Raw genomic sequence first — 18756 nt, forward strand, 5'->3', positions numbered from 1 at the left:
CAGACATGTTCTTTTTTAATTCAACTCTAGCCAGATGTTTGGCCTTTGCCGGTTAGCGGTGCAGTTATATGTGGAAAAGCCTTTTGTGGAGTGGGACACGGCCTTTTTGGGAAAATTAATGGGTGATTGTACACTTTCTTCTGTATGAACCGAATTCGATTAGCCATTCAGTGATGACTTTTTTTTGTGATACAGCCTTTTTTGGGAAAATTAGTCTGTAGCTGTAACTATGGTCAAGGACAATATACCGTATTTTTCGCCCTATAAGACGCACTTAACCCTTGTATGAATATTTATTTATTTATTTTCATAATCGTTTTCTAATTCCCTTTTTTTTAGTAATGTCCCAATACCATTTTTTTTAAGACTGAGTACGAGTACCGATACTTTTATTTAAGTACTCACCGATACCAATTACCGATACTAATTTTAACAATAAAATGCACACACATGTATTTTCTGACCACTGACCAACCAAAAGGCCCAAAAACAGAACTATAACATTCCAAGGAGACGTTATACTGTATGGGGGCAGCCACAAGGAGACGTTATACTGTATAGGGGCAGCCACAAGGAGACGTTACACTGTATGGGGGCAGCCACAAGGAGACGTTATACTGTATGGGGGCAGCCACAAGGAGACGTTATACTGTATGGGGCAGCCACAAGGAGACGTTATACTGTATGGGGGCAGCTACAAGGAGACGTTATACTGTATGGGGGCGGCCACAAGGAGACGTTATACTGTATGGGGCAGCCACAAGGAGACGTTATACTGTATGGGGGCAGCTACAAGGAGACGTTATACTGTATGGGGGCAGCTACAAGGAGACGTTATACTGTATGGGGGCAGCCACAAGGAGACGTTATACTGTATGGGGGCAGCCACAAGGAGACGTTATACTGTATGGGGGCAGCCACAAGGGGACGTTATACTGTATGGGGGCAGCCACAAGGAGACGTTATACTGTATGGGGGCAGCTACAAGGAGACGTTACGCTGTATGGGGGCAGCCACAAGGAGACATTATGCTGTATGGGGGCAGCCACAAGGAGACGTTACGCTGTATGGGGGGCAGCTACAAGGAGACGTTATACTGTATGGGGGGCAGCTACAAGGAGACGTTATACTGTATGGGGGCAGCCACAAGGAGACGTTATACTGTATGGGGTGCAGCCACAAGGAGACGTTATACTGTATGGGGGCAGCCACAAGGAGACCTTATACTGTATGGGGGCAGCCACAAGGAGACGTTATACTGTATGGGGGCAGCTACAAGGAGACGTTATACTGTAAGGGGGCAGCCACAAGGAGACGTTATACTGTATGGGGGCAGCCACAAGGAGACGTTATACTGTATGGGGGCAGCCACAAGGAGACGTTATACTGTATGGGGGGCAGCCACAAGGAGACGTTATACTGTATGGGGGCAGCTACAAGGAGACCTTATACTGTATGGGGGCAGCCACAAGGAGACGTTATACTGTATGGGGGCAGCTACAAGGAGACGTTATGCTGTATGGGGGCAGCCACAAGGAGACGTTATACTGTATGGGGGCAGCCACAAGGAGACGTTATACTGTAAGGGGGCAGCCACAAGGAGACGTTATACTGTATGGGGGCAGCCACAAGAAGACGTTACACTGTATGGGGGCAGCCACAAGGAGACGTTATACTGTATGGGGGGCAGCCACAAGGAGACGTTATACTGTATGGGGGGCAGCCACAAGGAGACGTTATACTGTATGGGGGCAGCTACAAGGAGACCTTATACTGTATGGGGGGCAGCCACAAGGAGACGTTATACTGTATGGGGGCAGCTACAAGGAGACGTTATACTGTATGGGGGCAGCTACAAGAAGACGTTATACTGTATGGGGGCAGCCACAAGGAGACGTTATACTGTATGGGGGCAGCTACAAGGAGACGTTATACTGTATGGGGGCAGCCACAAGGAGACGTTATACTGTATGGGGGCAGCCACAAGGAGACGTTATACTGTATGGGGGCAGCCACAAGGAGACGTTTACGCTGTTTTGTGGCGGAGAATCAGGAGGATTGGTGTTCTTTTTTGTCCCTTGCTGAGTTTGCTTTAAATAACCGTCGTCAGGAGTCCTCTGATAAGTCACCATTTTTTGGTGCATATGGCGGAAATTTTGTATTATATATGTTGTATTGTTGTCAATGTGTTATATATTCTGCTCCTGATGAAAGGGACTGTTACTACTCCCCAAAACGCGTTGAGCCAATTTATTGAAATAAAAAAAGATTGACGAAGAACCGCTGTCCCACGTGCCATATATTTCCAACTTGGTACAACTGGAGCGCTGACGTCAGATCTTCTACATACTACAGGCGATCTTGGCTGGGGGGTTTCTGTTCCAGGTGTCTTGAGCTTTATCCTGGTGGCATACCCCCCGTGAAGTGAGTGCATCAGGATTTTACTAATCTTGATTTTTTTATATATTTTTTTATATTTTAATAATTTCAATTGTGATTTTTAATTTATCTATTAGCAAATAAGTTAATATTATAAAGTAACAAGGATTCTGGGTATGCGTGCTTTGACATCTTCCTAAATATTGTTATTGTATTGTGTATTCAGTACGCCAATATATTACCAATATATGCACGTGATATTTATGATTTACCCGGGAGCTCACATATGGGCCTTTAACATCATTAATAACATTGATTACTGAGAGTGGCGCCGAATTTTGTTTGTTTTCTCTTTTGTGGTGGGGGTAAGGCCGTCTTGAGACTCCCTTTGTGGACGTTTCGGGCACATACGGCCCATCCTTGATTCATTCAGTGCGCAGGGGCCTCAGTCTCTCAATCCCCTCTGAGCAGGAGCCCATGCAGCTGGGTTTGCTTGCCTCGAACAATAGAGGATTCAGCTCTCAGAGGAGGGTTTGTTTCTGTTGTGGAGGTATAAATCATTTGGCAAATGTTTGTCCCTCTAGGAGATTCAGGGAGTTTTTTGAGGGTAATAAAGTAACAAAAAGAAAAAAGGTCCTCTAAAAACGTTCAATCTGTTACTATTGGCAAGGTTGATGCGGAAATTGAAGGTTTTCCGTTTGCTTGTAGTTCCTGTTTTGTCCTACCTGCCAGGGTGGCGATAGAGAGCAAGAATATTGTTTGTGAGATTTTTGTAGATAGTGGAGCAGCTGTCAATCTCATTGATAATCAATTTGCTATAACACATGGTTTCCAGGTAGGCACTTTGGGAAAGGACATACCTGTTTTTGCTTTTGATTCCGCTCCACTTTCTCAAAAATCGTTAAAAGGCATAGTTCACAATATCCGTTTGACTGTGGGTGACGCTCATGTTGAGGATATGTCATGCTTCGTCCTAAGCGGATTACCTACTCCTCTAGTTTTGGGGCTACCCTGGCTCACTAAACATAACCCCACCATTGATTGGCAAGCGAGGCAAATAAATGGTTAGAGTGACTTTTGCAGAGAGAATTGCCTCTCGACGTCTCTTTCAGAGGTTTCTACTAAGACTGTACCATCTTTTCTCTCTGAATTTTCGGATGTGTTTTCTGAGAGTGGTGTCCAGGAGTTGCCCCGTCACCGGTAGTACGATTGCCCTATTAATCTCATCCCAGGCGCCAAGCTGCCTAAATCTCGTTTATACAATCTCTCCCAACTTGAAAGGGTCGCTATGCGTAATTATATCTTTGAGAGCCTGAGAAAGGGACACAAACGACCCTCGAAGTCACCTGTTGCCGCTGGTTTTTTTTTTGTTAAGAAAAAAGATGGTACTTTAAGACCATGTCTGGATTTCAGGGAGCTGAACAGTATCACAATTCGTGACCCTTATCCGCTTCCTCTGATCCCGGACCTCTTTAACCAGATTGTTGGGGCTAAAGTTTTTTCCAAGTTGGATTTGAGAGGGGCATACAACCTGGTCAGGGTCAGAGAAGGGGACGAATGGAAGATGGCCCTCAACACCCCTGAGGGCCATTTTGAGAATTTGGTTATGCCTTTTGGTTTGATGAATGCTCCAGCCGTCTAACAACATTTTGTGAACAGCATTTTTTATCATTTAATGGGGAAATTTGTACTGGTGTATCTAGATGACATTTTGATTTCTTTCTCCTGATTTCAAGACTCATAGGGACCACCTACGTCAGGTTTTTTTCATTCTGCGGGAGAATAAATTGTACGCTAAACTGGAAAAATGTGTGTTTGCGGTTCCAGAAATTCTATTTCTGGGTTTTCTTCTCTCCGCTTCTGGTTTTCACATGGACCCCGAGAAGGTCCGCGCTGTGCTTGATTGGGAGCTTCCTGAGAATCAGAAGGCGCTGATGCGTTTTTTGCCAATTATTACAGGAAGTTCATTTTGAATTATTCTTCCGGGAGGGGGGAACTTTGAAGACCCGGGTCCCATTTTGGCTGAAGGGGTGGTTGTCTCTGCTCTTTATCCTGAATTGGAGGCAGAGGTTCAGGCAGCCTAGGCAGAGGCTCCTGATCTTTGTCCTCCTGGGAGGTTGTTTGTGCCTCTCGCTTTACGACACAAGGTTTTTAAGGAGCACCACGATACTGTCCTTGCTGGGCACCCGGGGGGTAGAGCCACAGTGGATCTCATTGCTCAGAGATTCTGGTGGCCGGCTCTACGTAAGTCGGTTGAGGGTTTTGTGGCAGCCTGCGAGACCTGCGCTCATGCTAAAGTCCCTCATTCACGGCCATCAGGTCCTCTCCTCCCCTTACCCATTCCTTCCCGTCCTTGGACACATCTGTCCATGGACTTCATTACGGACCTGCCTCGTTTCTCGGGGAAGACTGTGATTCTGGTGGTGGTGGACCGTTTTAGCAAAATGGCGCATTTCATTCCTTTTCCTGGGTTGTCCAATGCTAAAACGCTGGCGCAGGCATTTATTGATCACATTGTCAAATTGCATGGTATTCCTTCAGACATAGTCTCTGATAGGAGCACGCAGTTTGTTTCCAGATTCTGGAAGGCTTTCTGTTCTCGCTTGGGGGTTCGGTTGTCATTCTCTTCTGCTTTCCACCCGCAGTCAAATGGCCAGACAGAGCGCGCAATCAGAATCTGGAGACATATTTACGCTGTTTTGTGGCGGAGAATCAGGAGGATTGGTGTTCTTTTTTGTCCCTTGCGGAGTTTGCTTTAAATAACCGTCGTCAGGAGTCCTCTGATAAGTCACCATTTTTTGGTGCATATGGGTTTCATCCGCAGTTTGGGACATTCTCTGGAGAGGGGGCTTCTGGTTTACCTGATGAGGAGAGATTCTCCTCGTCTTTGTCATCTATTTGGCAAAAGATTCAGGATAATCTAAAGAGCATGAGTGAGAGATATAAGCATGTGGCGGATAAGAGACGTGTGCCTGGTCCGGACCTGAATGTTGGTGATCTGGTGTGGTTGTCTACTAAGAATATCAAATTGAAGGTTCCCTCCTGGAAGTTGGGTCCTAAGTTTATTGGGCCTTACAAAATCTTGTCCGTCATCAATCCCATTGCCTACCGTCTTGATCTTCCTCAGACTTGGAAGATCCATAATGTTTTTCACAGGTCCCTATTAAAACCTTATGTCCAACCCACTGTACCCTCCTCTTTGCCTCCTCCACCGATTGTGGTTGATGGTAATCTTGAATTTCAGGTCTCTAGGATTGTGGACTCTCGTATTATCCGCGTTTCTCTTCAGTATCTCGTTCATTGGGAGGGTTATGGTTCTGAGGAGAGGATGTGGGTTCCAGTGGCGGACATTAAGGCCACTCGTCTTATCAGGGCGTTCCATAGGTCCCATCCTGAGAAGGTGGGCTCTGAGTGTTCGGAGTACACTCGGAGAGGGAGGGGTACTGTCACCGCCAGATCTCTGAGAAGTTCTGACAGACGTTCTTCAGTACCTCCTGCATGATATTCTTTTGTTTTGGTTTCGCTTTGACATCTCTTCTCCCTCTCCCAGCTGTCATCTATTAGCAGTGATTGCCTCCCTTTATATCTCCTCCCATACTGCCTCACTTTGCGGGTTTATACTACTTCCTGGATTGTGCTCACTGCTAGAAGTTGCTACTGCTGGTTCCTCAGATAAGTCTATCCCTTTATTTGTGTTTTCCTGTTGGCTTGATCCTAGGTGACCCTGACTCCCTCCGTATTAAGTGCAGGGAGCCGGTGGTCGTGTCCCCTCACTATTATAGGGTTTTCAGGTGTCACTCAGTCTAGGTAAGTGGACATGCAACTTTCTATCATTGAGATATTTGCATGGGCTGAGCAGTCAGGGAGAGCTCTAGGGCTTTAATAGGGCTCACCCTTTTGTTCCTTAGTTTGAGATCAAGTCAGTCGGATCTTTATTTGTTACTTCTTGTTTTCTGCAACACCATCTGTGACAGGTTAGGCTACTTTCACACTAGCGTTCGGGTGTCCGCTTGTGAGCTCCGTTTGAAGGGGCTCACAAGCGGCCCCGAACGCATCCGTACTGCCCTAATGCATTTTGAGTGGACGCGGATCCGCTCAGAATGCAACAGTCTGGCAGCGTTCAGCCTCCGCTCCGCTCAGCAAGCGGACACCTGAACGCTGCTTGCACCGTTCCGGTGTCCGCCTGGCCGTGCGGAGGCAAGCGGATCCGTCCAGACTTACAATGTAAGTCAATAGGGACGGATCCGTTTGAAGATGACACAATATGGCTCAATCTTCAAACGGATCCGTCTCCCATTGACTTTCAATGTAAAGTCTGGACGGATCCGTTCAGGCTACTTTCACACTTAGATTTTTTTTAAACTATAATGCAGACGGATCCGTTCTGAACGGATCCAAACGTCTGCATTATAGGTGCGGATCCGTCTGTGCAGACATCAGACGGACACGCTCTGAACGGTAGTGTGAAAGTAGCCTTAGCTGCCATATTACAGTTAAGAATTCCCTGTGAAACCTATAAGTAACAAAAAAAGGGGCAAACATAAATATCAAGGCCTGTACTGACAGTGGAGGAGCAGCACTCCTATGCTGAGTACTTACCTTTTCTGTAGTGTAGCAGTCAGACAAGGAGCAGATGAGGAGCACTGGAGGAGCCTTGGAGATAAACCTTGTGGGCACTTCCTGGCCAATCACCAATCTAATGCCAAGAAAGGGCAAGAATAACAAGGTATTTACTACCCACACCCACAAATGACTTATTAGTTGCAGATTTTCTGCGTGCACACTCTGCAGATTTTGTTGCAGAAAAGCTGCAGCGCAGATGCGTTGTCATTCTTTGCAGTAAAAAGGGTGAAATCTGCAGCATCAAGTGATATGCTGCAGATTTCAACCATCACCACCTATCATACACTTTCTGACAGTGGTGAGGCAAAGCAGCCCTCATGGAGTATGTCACGGGTGAAGTTTGCAGATAGCTGGAACTTATGAATAAACGAGCGACTGGCTTGATCCCAAACTAAGGAGCTTATAGGTGAGCCCTATAAAACCCTAAGAGCTCTCTCTGACTGCTATGCACATGCAAGGGTCTCGATAGTAGACGATTGCATGCCCACGTACCTAAGTCTGTGTGACACCTGAAAACCCTATAATAGTGAGGGGACACGACCACCGGCTCCCTGCACTTAATACAGACTGAGTCAGGGTCACCTAGAATCAAGCCAGCAAGGAAACACAATAAAGTGAAGACCTTTTCTGAGCAAAAAGCAGAAGCAGCCTCCAGCAGTGAACACTTCATCCAGGAAATAGTATAAACCGCAAAGTGAGGGAGTATGGGAGGGAATATAAAGGAAGACGATTAGTCTAAATAAGTGACACCTGGCTGAAAGAAAGGAGATGAGAAAGTGAAACCAAAACAAAGAATATCATACAAGAGGTAGAGAAGAACGTCTACCAGACCTTCTCACAGAACTGGCGGTGACAGAGTAATTGTAACTGAGGGCTGGCCTCCCTCACAACTGTCAGTAATTGCATGGTTGTTGGGGGCCTGGAAACTGGGGCCCAGATACTGGCTGGTTTTGCCTATCTGTAGCCACCTCTATAGTACACGATCGGTAATACTATTCTCCATTTGTAAGACACTTTACTTCATGTAAGATGTTCATCCAGATGTGATTTTGCTCTCAATCCTCCGTGTTTCCCTCAGGTTCCTTAGGTTCAGGACTCTCTTCTTTTTAAAGCTGATGGTCCTTTCCATCGATGACCCACCAAGGATGGAGAAGGACAGAAATCTCATGGCTTCAAGGATATTAGACCTCACCCTGGAGATAATCTCCTTGATAACTGGAGAGGTGAGAGTCTCACATGACATCACTCTTAGGGCCCTTGCACACGACAGTATGCCCTCCGAGACATGCAGTCCGTGAGTGGGCCATATGACCTGGAGCGGCATTGATTGTGCGCACGGGAGCGCACAGCATCATAGATTACAATGATGCTGTGCACATCAGGTCGCCTGCAAGACTATTGTCCTGCACTTATATGATCTTATGAGTGAAAAACAATAGTCCCATGAGCAGCCCGACGTGCACAGCATCATTGTAATCTATGATGCTGTGTGCTCCCGTGCGCATGATCAATGCCGCTCCAGGTCATATGGCCCGCTCACGGACTGCATGTCTCGGAGGGCATAAAGTAATGTGCAAGGGCCCATATCTCTAGTAATAAACCAGGGAAATGACTGGAAAGGTGAAGGATTCTTAGAATCTCTGTAGTGATCGGCGTCTCCCCATACACAGGATTACACAGTAGTGAAGAAGTCGTCTGGTGAGTGTGTGACACCCCGTGTGTCAGGAGGATGGAGCAGGACCCAGAGCCCCATCATCGAGCCTCTACCTCATTCCCTGATACATGAGCAGAAGATCCTAGAACTTACCACCAGGATCACTGAGCTGCTGAGCGGAGAGGTGAGCGCTGCTGGGAATGCTGGGACATTATACAATAACGTCAAGGGAGGGGTCTGGTAATGACTGTATCCTTGTGTTGTCAGGTTCCTATAAGGTGTCAGGATGTCGCTGTCTATTTCTCCATGGAGGAGTGGGAGTATTTAGAAGGACACAAGGATCTGTACAAGGACGTCATGATGGAGAATCCCCAGTCCGTCACATCACCAGGTAAGAGAAGACCTTTCATGACTGTAGAGAAGAGAACTGTTCTGAGAGTCAGATTCCCCCATCACATACAGCCAGGTCCATAAATATTGGGACATCGACACAATTCTAACATTTTTGTCTCTATACACCACCACAATGGATTTGAAATGAAACGATGTGCTTTAACTTCAGACTGTCAGCTTTAATTTGAGGGTATTTACATCCAAATCAGGTGAACGTTGTAGGAATTACAACAGTTTGCATATGTGCCTCCCACTTGTTAAGGAACCAAAAGTAATGGGATAATTGGCTTCTCAGCTGTTCCATGGCCAGGTCTGTGTTATTCCCTCATTATCCCAATTACAATGAGCAGATAAAATGTCCAGAGTTCATTTCCAGTCTGCTATTTGCATTTGGAATCTGTTGCTGTCAACTCTCAAGATGAGATCCAAAGAGCTGTCACTATCAGTGAAGCAAGCCATCATTAGGCTTAAAAAACAAAACAAACCCATCAGAGAGATAGCAAAAACATTAGGCGTGGCCAAAATAACTGTTTGGGACAGTCTTAAAAAGAAGGAACGCACCGGTGAGCTCAGCAACACCAAAAGACACGGAAGACCACGATAAACAACTGTGGTGGATGACCGAAGAATTCTTTCCCCGGTGAAGAAAACACCCTTCACAACAGTTGGCCAGATCAAGAACACTCTCCAGGAGGTAGGTTTATGTGTGTCAAAGTCAACAATCAAGAGAAGACTTCACCAGTGAATACAGAGGGTTCACCACAAGATGTAAACCATTGGTGAGCCTCAAAAACAGGAAGGCCAGATTAGAGTTTGCCAAACGACATCTAAAAAAGCCTTCACAGTTCTGGAACAACATCCTATGGACAGATGAGACCAAGATCACCTTGTACCAGAGTGATGGGAAGAGAAGAGTATGGAGAAGGAAAGGAACTGCTCATGATCCTAAGCATACCACCTCATCAGTGAATCATGGTGGTGGTAGTGTCATGGCGTGGGCATGTATGGCTGCCAATGGAACTGGTTCTCTTGTATTTATTGATGATGTGACTGCTGACAAAAGCAGCAGGATGAATTCTGAAGTGTTTCGGGCAATATTATCTGCTCATATTCAGCCAAATGCTTCAGAACTCATTGGACGGCGCTTCACATGGCAGATGCATACTGCAAAAGCAACCAAAGAGTTTTTAAAGGGAAAGAAGTGGAATGTTATGCAATGGCCAAGTCAATCACCGGACCTGAATTCGATTGAGCATGCATTTCACTTTCTGAAGACAAAACTGAAGGGAAAATGCCCCAAGAACAAGCAGGAACTGAAGACAGTTGCAGTAGAGGCCTGGCAGAGCATCACCAGGGATGAAACCCAGCGTCTGGTGATGTCTATGCGTTCCGGACTTCAGGCTGCAATTGACTGCAAAGGATTTGCAACCAAGTATTAAAAAGTGAAAGTTTGATTTATGATTATTATTCTGTCCCATTACTTTTGGTTCCTTAACAAGTGGGAGGCACATATGCCAACTGTTGTAATTCCTGCACCGTTCACCTGATTTGTGTGCATCCGTGGCCGTTGTTCCGTTTTCCGTGATTTTCTGCGGACCCATTGACTTTCAATGGGTCCGTTGAAAACTCGGAAAATGCACCGTTGTTCATCCGCGGCCGTGATCCGTGTTTCCTGTCCGTCAAAAAAATAGGATCTGTCCTATTTTTTTGATGGACAACGGTTCACGGACTCATTCAAGTCAATGGGTCCGTGAAAAAACACGGATGCACACAAGATTGGCATCCGCCTCCGTGATCTATGGCCATAGGCAACCTTCACACAGACGGATCGCAGATCCGTCTGCATAAACGCTTTTTCAAATATGAGTTTTCACTTCGTTAAAACTCATATCCGACAGTATATTCTAACACAGAGGCGTTCCCATATTGATGGGGTCGCTTCAAGTTAGAATATACTGAGAACTGTGTACATGACTGCCCCCTGCTGCCTGGCAGCACCCGATCTCCTACAGGGGGCTGTAATCAGCACAATTAACCCCTCAGGTGCCGCACCTGAGGGGTTAATTGTGCGTATCATAGCCCCCTGTAAGAGATCAGGTGCTGCCAGGCAGGAGGGGGCAGACCCCCCTCCCCTGTATTTAACTCATTGGTGGCCAGTGATGCCTCCCTCCCTCCCCAGTATTATATTCATTGGTGACCAGTGCGGCCTCCCCTCTCCCCCCTCCCTAATTAAAATCACCCCCCCATCATTGGTGGCCAGTACGGCCTCCCCTCTCCCCTCCCTCCCAAATTAAAATCACCCCCCCATCATTGGTGGCCAGTGCGGCCTCCCCTCTCCCCCCCTCCCTAATTAAAATCACTCCCCCATCATTGGTGGCCAGTGCGGCCTCCCCTCCCCCCCTCCCTAATTAAAATCACCCCCCCATCATTTGTGGCCAGTGCGGCCTCCCCTCCCCCCCCCCCTAGTTAAAATCACCTTCTCCCATCATTGGTGGCCAGTGCGGCCCCCCTCCCTCCCCAGTATTAAATTCATTAGTGGCCAGTGCGGCCTCCCCTCTCCCCCCCCCCCCCCCCCCTAGTTAAAATCACCTTCCCCCATCATTGGTGGCAGGGGAGAGTTCCGATTGGAGTCCCAGTTTAATCGCTGGGGCTCCGATCGGTAACCATGGCAACCAGGATGCTACTGCAGTCCTGGTTGCCATGGTTACTTAGCAATTTTTAGAAGCATTATACGTACCTGCGATGTCTGTGACCGGCCGGGAGCTCCTCCTACTGGTAAGTGACAGGTCTGTGCTATAAGCAATGCGCCGCACAGACCTTTCACTTACCAGTAGGAGGAGCGCCCGGCCGGTCACAGACATCGCAGGTAAGTATAATGCTTCTAAAAATTGCTAAGTAACCATGGCAACCAGGACTGCAGTAGCGTCCTGGTTGCCATGGTTACCGATCGGAGCCCCAGCGATTAAACTGGGACTCCGATCGGAACTTTCCGCTGCCACCAATGATGGGGGAATGTGATTTTTAACTAGGGGGGGGAGAGGTGAGGCCGCACTGGCCACCAATGATGGGGGAACGTGATTTTAACTAGGGGGGGGGAGAGGGGAGGCCGCACTGGCCACCAATGATGGGGGGGTTGATTTTAATTAGGGAGGGGGGTGAGAGGGGAGGCCGCACTGGCCACCAATGAATATAATATTGGGGAGGGAGGGAGGGAGGGAGGGGGGCCGCACTGGCCACCAATGAGTTAAAAACAGGGGAGGGGGTTTGCCCCCTCCTGCCTGGCAGCACCTGATCTCTTACAGGGGGCTATGATACGCACAATTAACCCCTCAGGTGCGGCAACTGAGGGGTTAATTGTGCAGATCACAGCCCCCTGTAAGAGATCGGGTGCTGCCAGGCAGCAGGGGGCAGTCATGTACACAGTTCGTAGGATATTCTAACTTGAAGCGTCCCCATCACTATGGGAACGCCTCTGTGTTAGAATATACTGTCGGATCTGAGTTTCACGATCTAACGCCAATCCGATGGTATATTCTAACATAGAGGCGTTCCCATGGGGATGGGGACGCTTCAAGTTAAAATATACAATCGGATTGGAGAAAACTCAGATCCGATGGTATAAAAGGGACTCCTGACTTTACATTGAAAGTCAATGGGGGACGGATCCGTTTGCAATTGCACCATATTGTGTCAACGTCACACGGATCCGTCCCCATTGACTTGCATTGTAAGTCAGGACGGATCCGTTTGGGTCCGCACGGCCAGGCGGACACCAAAACGATTAATTTTTTTACTTTCCTTCATGTCCGTGGATCCTCCAAAAAACAAGGAAGACACACGGAAGAAAAAACGGACACGGATCACGGAAAAACGGAATCCGTTTTTGCGGACCGCAAAAAAAAAAACGGTCGTGTGCATGAGGCCTAAAGCTGACAGTCTGCAGTTAAAGCACATTTTGTTTATTTCATTTCAAATCCATTGTGGTGGTGTATAGAGCCAAAAATGTTAGAATGGTGTCGATGTCCCAATATTTATGGACCTGACTGTATAGACAATGTATTCAGTCGCTATGTGTTTTTCCTACAGATGGATCCAGTCAGAGAAATCCACCAGAGAGATGTCCCAGTCCTCTGTATTCCCAGGACTGTCCAGAGGAAAAGCACAATGTCCCACTGGATCATCAGGTAGATGAAGCTGAGGTTTCTACAAATCCCCTACAGACTGATGTAATGAGTAACCTCCCCCAGCAGATGTGGAGTATGTTGTCCGCTCTTCTTCTTCTTATTGGCCACACATGATTTCTGGATTCATATAAGATTGTATTAAGTAGTATAGACAAACCGCTCACACTCCTTACAATTCTGGATTGGGTGCTCTAGTCTCAAGTTGATTCACTCAAATCAACAAAGGCGTAATAAAAAGTATATATTATGCAGTATGAGACTGGCACTCCCTCGCATGGAAATAGAGCAATAGTAATAGTGTTGTTACACAATATTTAATTGGCAAAATATATTAAAATACAATGTTACAGTACAATATTAAAATGACAATCGCTGCAGTGGAAACAATATCAATCCCTAAAAATGCCTAAAATCTAAAACTTCAATAAAAGTCCAAATAGAAGGGGACCATACGTCCTGAACGTGCAAAAATATCGCAAGCCAAAAGTGTCAGTCTATTCCTTATAAGTATTGGCATTTCTTTCTTATATACAATGTAACATGCAAAATCCATGCAAGGTACCTTTTCAAATATTCGGAATTGTCTGATTATAAATATTCGATAAAGTATCCAATCGGACACCAAGTTGTTACTCACAGGTGAATGTCGATTATCCTGCAGTCCCAATATTCGATCCTTTTGATTTTTACTCACGGTATTTATTCATATTCCCGTGGTTCTCAATGATTAGCGTCCCACCTGGTTCGTTCGTCTCTGGTCTCTCTCGATCGTTGTCCACAAATCTTGGATCCGGTTATACGATCAGGATGTAAAACCGCGAGAGATGAACTTATACTTGTACTGACCAGTTTGAATGACTGAAAATCCGGGTCTTTATCTTTGGAGCGCTCCGATTCCTTTGTATATCTCCGGATATTAATAGACGAACTTCTAGTGGGGGCCTCTTGTTGGGGATGTCTTTGAAAAGCACCAAACGTGTTTCGGGGATCTCCTTTCCCCTTCCTCAGCTTTGCCCCCTTCCAGTTGGAATTGAAAAATTAATTTGGTACCATATGAAAACTTGATATCTTGTTATCAATATATAAGATACCGTGCACCTCCTCTCCGATGACCTCACTACGTATCCCAGTATCGGTGACTGCACTAGCCACCACTAGCATATATCAATTCAAATTCAAGATTACCTTGCTGTTGATATTATGTTCGTGGCTCACTAGTGCGAGCCTTTTGAACGATACGGAGACGCTACCGGCCGGGGCGTGCTCGACGTTGCAAATACTAAACCGATACCCCCTACACTGAAACCCACATAGGAGGACAAAGAAAATACTAACCACGAACATAATATCAACAGCAAGGTAATCTTGAATTTGAATTGATATATGCTAGTGGTTCTTAGTGCAGTCACCGATAGTGGGATACGTAGTGAGGTCATCGGAGAGGAGGTGCACGGTATCTTGTATATTGTTTACATTGTGAAGCTTGTTTTCACCAGCAGGAAGTGCGGTACTGCTGCGATACCACAGCAGAAATAGATAAGGGGAGTAGAAGCGCCAGTAGTACAGTGTTAATATATGATATATTGTTATGTAACTGTGCAAATATCAGATATTTACCAATGTTATAACAATTTTTAATTTCAGGTAGAACCTGAGATGGCAGAGGCACAAGGAAGTTTCACGTCTGTGGAGTTACCGGCCGTCATGAAGTTTTTATTTCTCCAGGAAAAGGACTTGACACTGAGGACACTTCTTCCCTAGTGTTTGACATCTCAGTGTGAATGTCTTTTGCAGACTTTCCTTGGAGAAACAAAAACTTCATGACGGCCGGTAACTCCACAGACGTGACACTTCCTTGTGCCTCTGCCATCTCAGGTTCTACCTGAAATTAAAAATAGTTATAACATTGGTAAATATCTGATATTTGCACAGTTACATAACAAGGTATCAAGCTTTCACATGGTACCAAATTCATTTTTAAATTCCAACTGGAAGGGGGCAAAGCCAGGAACTTCTGGGCATCCCCTCGTATCTTCTGTTTGAAGGTGTGACAGGGAAAGAGCTACAGCAAAAAGGACATGCCCCCTGAGAAAGGACATGTTCCCTGTGTTGCCAGCCTGAAACAAATCTAGCAGAGCAATGATTGGGGAGATCTCTGGATCCACGTGAGGTACAGGGCTGGTTCTACCTTAGTTAAAGATTGACATGTACTATATGATGTCTTATTTTAATTTTTTACATCTATCATGGCATAAACCCTTTTAGTAGGAAATAAGGTTACATTTCCAGCTGCAATAAAAGACTTCTTTACTTCTTTTCTGTCAAATCTATGACAATAATCTAACTGGAGGTGATGAGCACGGCGTCTACTCCAGGATAGGATCAGGTCATTTGATGCCTTATATGATGTGTAAAATACTTGGCTGAATGTTGATCCTGTCTGATCACCACTTGAGGAGAACCTTCTCCTTTTAGAGCAGATTGGTTCTGGTCTTCTAGGGGTTTTTGACCTTCCCCTGGATATAAGATAAACTTGTGTTCTGTTTTCTTTATTTCTCATGTCTTTCATCTTACAGGACAGTTCTGGAGGAACAATGATCAGCTTAGAAAAACCCGTATCAATGTCAGTGAAAGGTAAGAGACTTTCAGAAATCTTGAATAATGAAAATTTCTCGCCCATAATCATTGGGGGACACAGGAACCGTGGGTATAGCTATGTCATCTAGGAGGCGTTGACACTAGTAAAAGCTGTTAGCTCCTCCCCTGGCAGCTATACCCCCTCCAGCCTGGAGAGGAAGCTTCAGTTTTTTCTAGTGTAAATAGGAGGCAAGAGCTCCTGAATATATTTTATTTTAGTTTATTTTTCAGATGGGAAAACAGTGGACGCCTCGCCTCCCTGTTCTCCCGGGGTCGAGTTGCGCCAGTGCCGGTCACCCGCACTGCTGCCTCCCCCACAGAAGACAAGGTGGACCAGGGCAGCCTCGCTGCCCTGCATCCCGCCAGCCAAGGGGTCACCCATCCAAGCCCCCATTTTCCAGGGTCCTGCCACTACGGTGCCAGTAGCTGAAGGGGTGACCCTGCTGGACCAGAGGAGGGGTGAAGATGGCGGCAGGAGAAGAGGATGAAGATAAGGTGAGTAAACTAGGTATGTTTAACCCTCTTCTTCCTTCCTCCCTCCCTCGTTCATTATCAAGCAGGGCCCTATGCCTCAGGGGTTCAGGTCCCTCTCTACAGGGAGTGCAGAATTATTAGGCAAGTTGTATTTTTGAGGATTAATTTTATTATTGAACAACAACCATGTTCTCAATGAACCCAAAAAACTCATTAATATCAAAGCTGAATATTTTTGGAAGTAGTTTTTAGTTTGTTTTTAGTTTTAGCTATTTTAGGGGGATATCTGTGTGTGCAGGTGACTATCACTGTGCATAATTATTAGGCAACTTTCAATTATTTATTTTTACCAGTGAAACCAATATAACATCTCAACATTCACAAATATACATTTCTGACATTCAAAAACAAAACAAAAACAAATCAGTGACCAATATAGCCCCCTTTCTTTGCAAGGACACTCAAAAGCCTGCCATCCATGGATTCTGTCAGTGTTTTGATCTGTTCGCCATCAACATTGCGTACAGCAGCAACCACAGCCTCCCAGACACTGTTCAGAGAGGTGTACTGTTTTCCCTCCTTGTAAATCTCACATTTGATGATGGACCACAGGTTCTCAATGGGGTTCAGATCAGGTGAACAAGGAGGCCATGTCATTAGATTTTCTTCTTTTACACTCTTTCTTGCCAGCCACGCTGTGGAGTACTTGGACGCGTGTGATGGAGCATTGTCCTGCATGAAAATCATGTTTTTCTTGAAGGATGCAGACTTCTTCCTGTACCACCAGTCTTGAGATATTTCTTGGCCCAGTCTTGACGTTTCAGCTTGTGTGTCTTGTTCAGTGGTGGTCGTCTTTCAGCCTTTCTTACCTTGGCCATGTCTCTGAGTATTGCACTCCAGTGATGTTGCAGCTCTGAAATATGGCCAAACTGGTGGCAAGTGGCATCTTGGCAGCTGCACGCTTGACTTTTCTCAGTTCATGGGCAGTTATTTTGCGCCTTGGTTTTTCCACACGCTTCTTGCGACCCTGTTGACTATTTTGAATGAAACGCTTGATTGTTCGATGATCACGCTTCAGAAGCTTTGCAATTTTAAGAGTGCTGCATCCCTCTGCAAGATATCTCACTATTTTTGACTTTTATGAGCCTGTCGAGTCCTTCTTTTGACCCATTTTGCCAAAGGAAAGGAAGTTGCCTAATAATTATGCACACCTGATATAGGGTGTTGATGTCATTAGACCACACCTCTTCTCATTACAGAGATGCACATCACCTAATATGCTTAATTGGTAGTAGGCTTTCGAGCCTATACAGCTTGGAGTAAGACAACATGCATAAAGAGGATGATGTGGTCAAAATACTCATTTGCCTAATAATTCTGCACTCCCTGTATGCCTTCCTGGACTTCTGTGAAACTCTGCAGTTGTCTTACAGGGGTGAGATTCTGAAGGACTCACATATGCAGGCTTTGTCATGGTAGTGCCAGTCTCACTATACAATCTTCCCCTTACTAGGCACATAGGGGGTTAATGGCACTGCTCCAGGGAGGGCGAGCGCACCGCTGTGCAGTCTCCCGCTCCCCACACCTAGCCGCCATGATCCAACCCCTTTCGAGAGCGTACGCGCCGGAGGGCGTTAATCGCACTGCCCGGCCCGCGCTGATTCGGCCGACCCGCGGGGTGGATGCGCAGCGCTCCGGTCCCTCTGTGACGGCCGGTGCAGACTGCGGTTACCTCCTGAGGCTGTGCGCAGGAAGGGAGGGGGGGGCGCTCTTTTGGATCGCCGCTTGCGGCCGGCTGTGCCGCGGTATTCGTCGGGGGGGGGGGGGCGGGGTGCACTCTGGCGCAAATTTTTCCCGCCCTGTTTCCCCCTCCCCAGACACCTGCTGAGCACCGCCCTCCGGTCCTAGACAGGTGCTGCCCCCTTTTCCTTATTCCTTCCTGGCCAGCTTCCTGTTTACACCAGCACCTGATTACTGGGGTTCTACCTCTGGTACAGGTGCCATAATGTGGAGGAATTTAACCCCTTACTGCCTCTTGTTATTGAGGCCGGCTTCTTATTTAAAAAAGAAAAAAAAAAAGAGAAAAGAAAATATGCGTTCAAGGGGGCGTGGCAACTACGTGTCCCCCTCCTCAGCCCTCATCACCGCAGGACCACCCTGTCTGTGTGGTCCCAGCCTGGGCCCATGTCCGTTTGGTTGATAATTCTCCACCTTCGTAAATCACGTGGAGGACAGCTGAAGTATTCCCAATCCACCCCAAGGGTTGTTTGGTTGATAATTCTCCACCTGCGCAATTCAGTGAAGGATCTCTGCAGGATTCCCATTCCGTCCTCCGGGGCCGTTTGGTTGATAATTCTCCACCTGCGCCATACAGTGGAGAACTTCTGGAATTCCAATCCACCCTCCGGGGTC

At 46.6% G+C, this 18756-nt stretch overlaps 2 protein-coding genes across 2 annotated transcripts in view; one reads left to right on the forward strand and one right to left on the reverse strand.

Annotated features, from left to right (window-relative positions):
* LOC120999669 (zinc finger protein 436-like) overlaps window positions 1-18756 on the reverse strand; it is a 1002518-nt gene that overhangs the window by 519418 nt on the left and 464344 nt on the right. The gene's annotated exons all lie outside the window — the stretch shown is intronic.
* LOC120999704 (zinc finger protein 501-like) overlaps window positions 1-18756 on the forward strand; it is a 368655-nt gene that overhangs the window by 339522 nt on the left and 10377 nt on the right. Inside the window, exon 3 of the mRNA XM_040430726.1 lies at window positions 15810-15867. Within this exon, the coding sequence (XP_040286660.1) occupies window positions 15810-15867 (58 nt within the window). The remainder of the gene's footprint in view (window positions 1-15809; window positions 15868-18756) is intronic.

The sequence above is a fragment of the Bufo bufo genome, chromosome 4 (assembly GCF_905171765.1).
Source record: "Bufo bufo chromosome 4, aBufBuf1.1, whole genome shotgun sequence".
Taxonomy (NCBI): domain Eukaryota; kingdom Metazoa; phylum Chordata; class Amphibia; order Anura; family Bufonidae; genus Bufo; species Bufo bufo.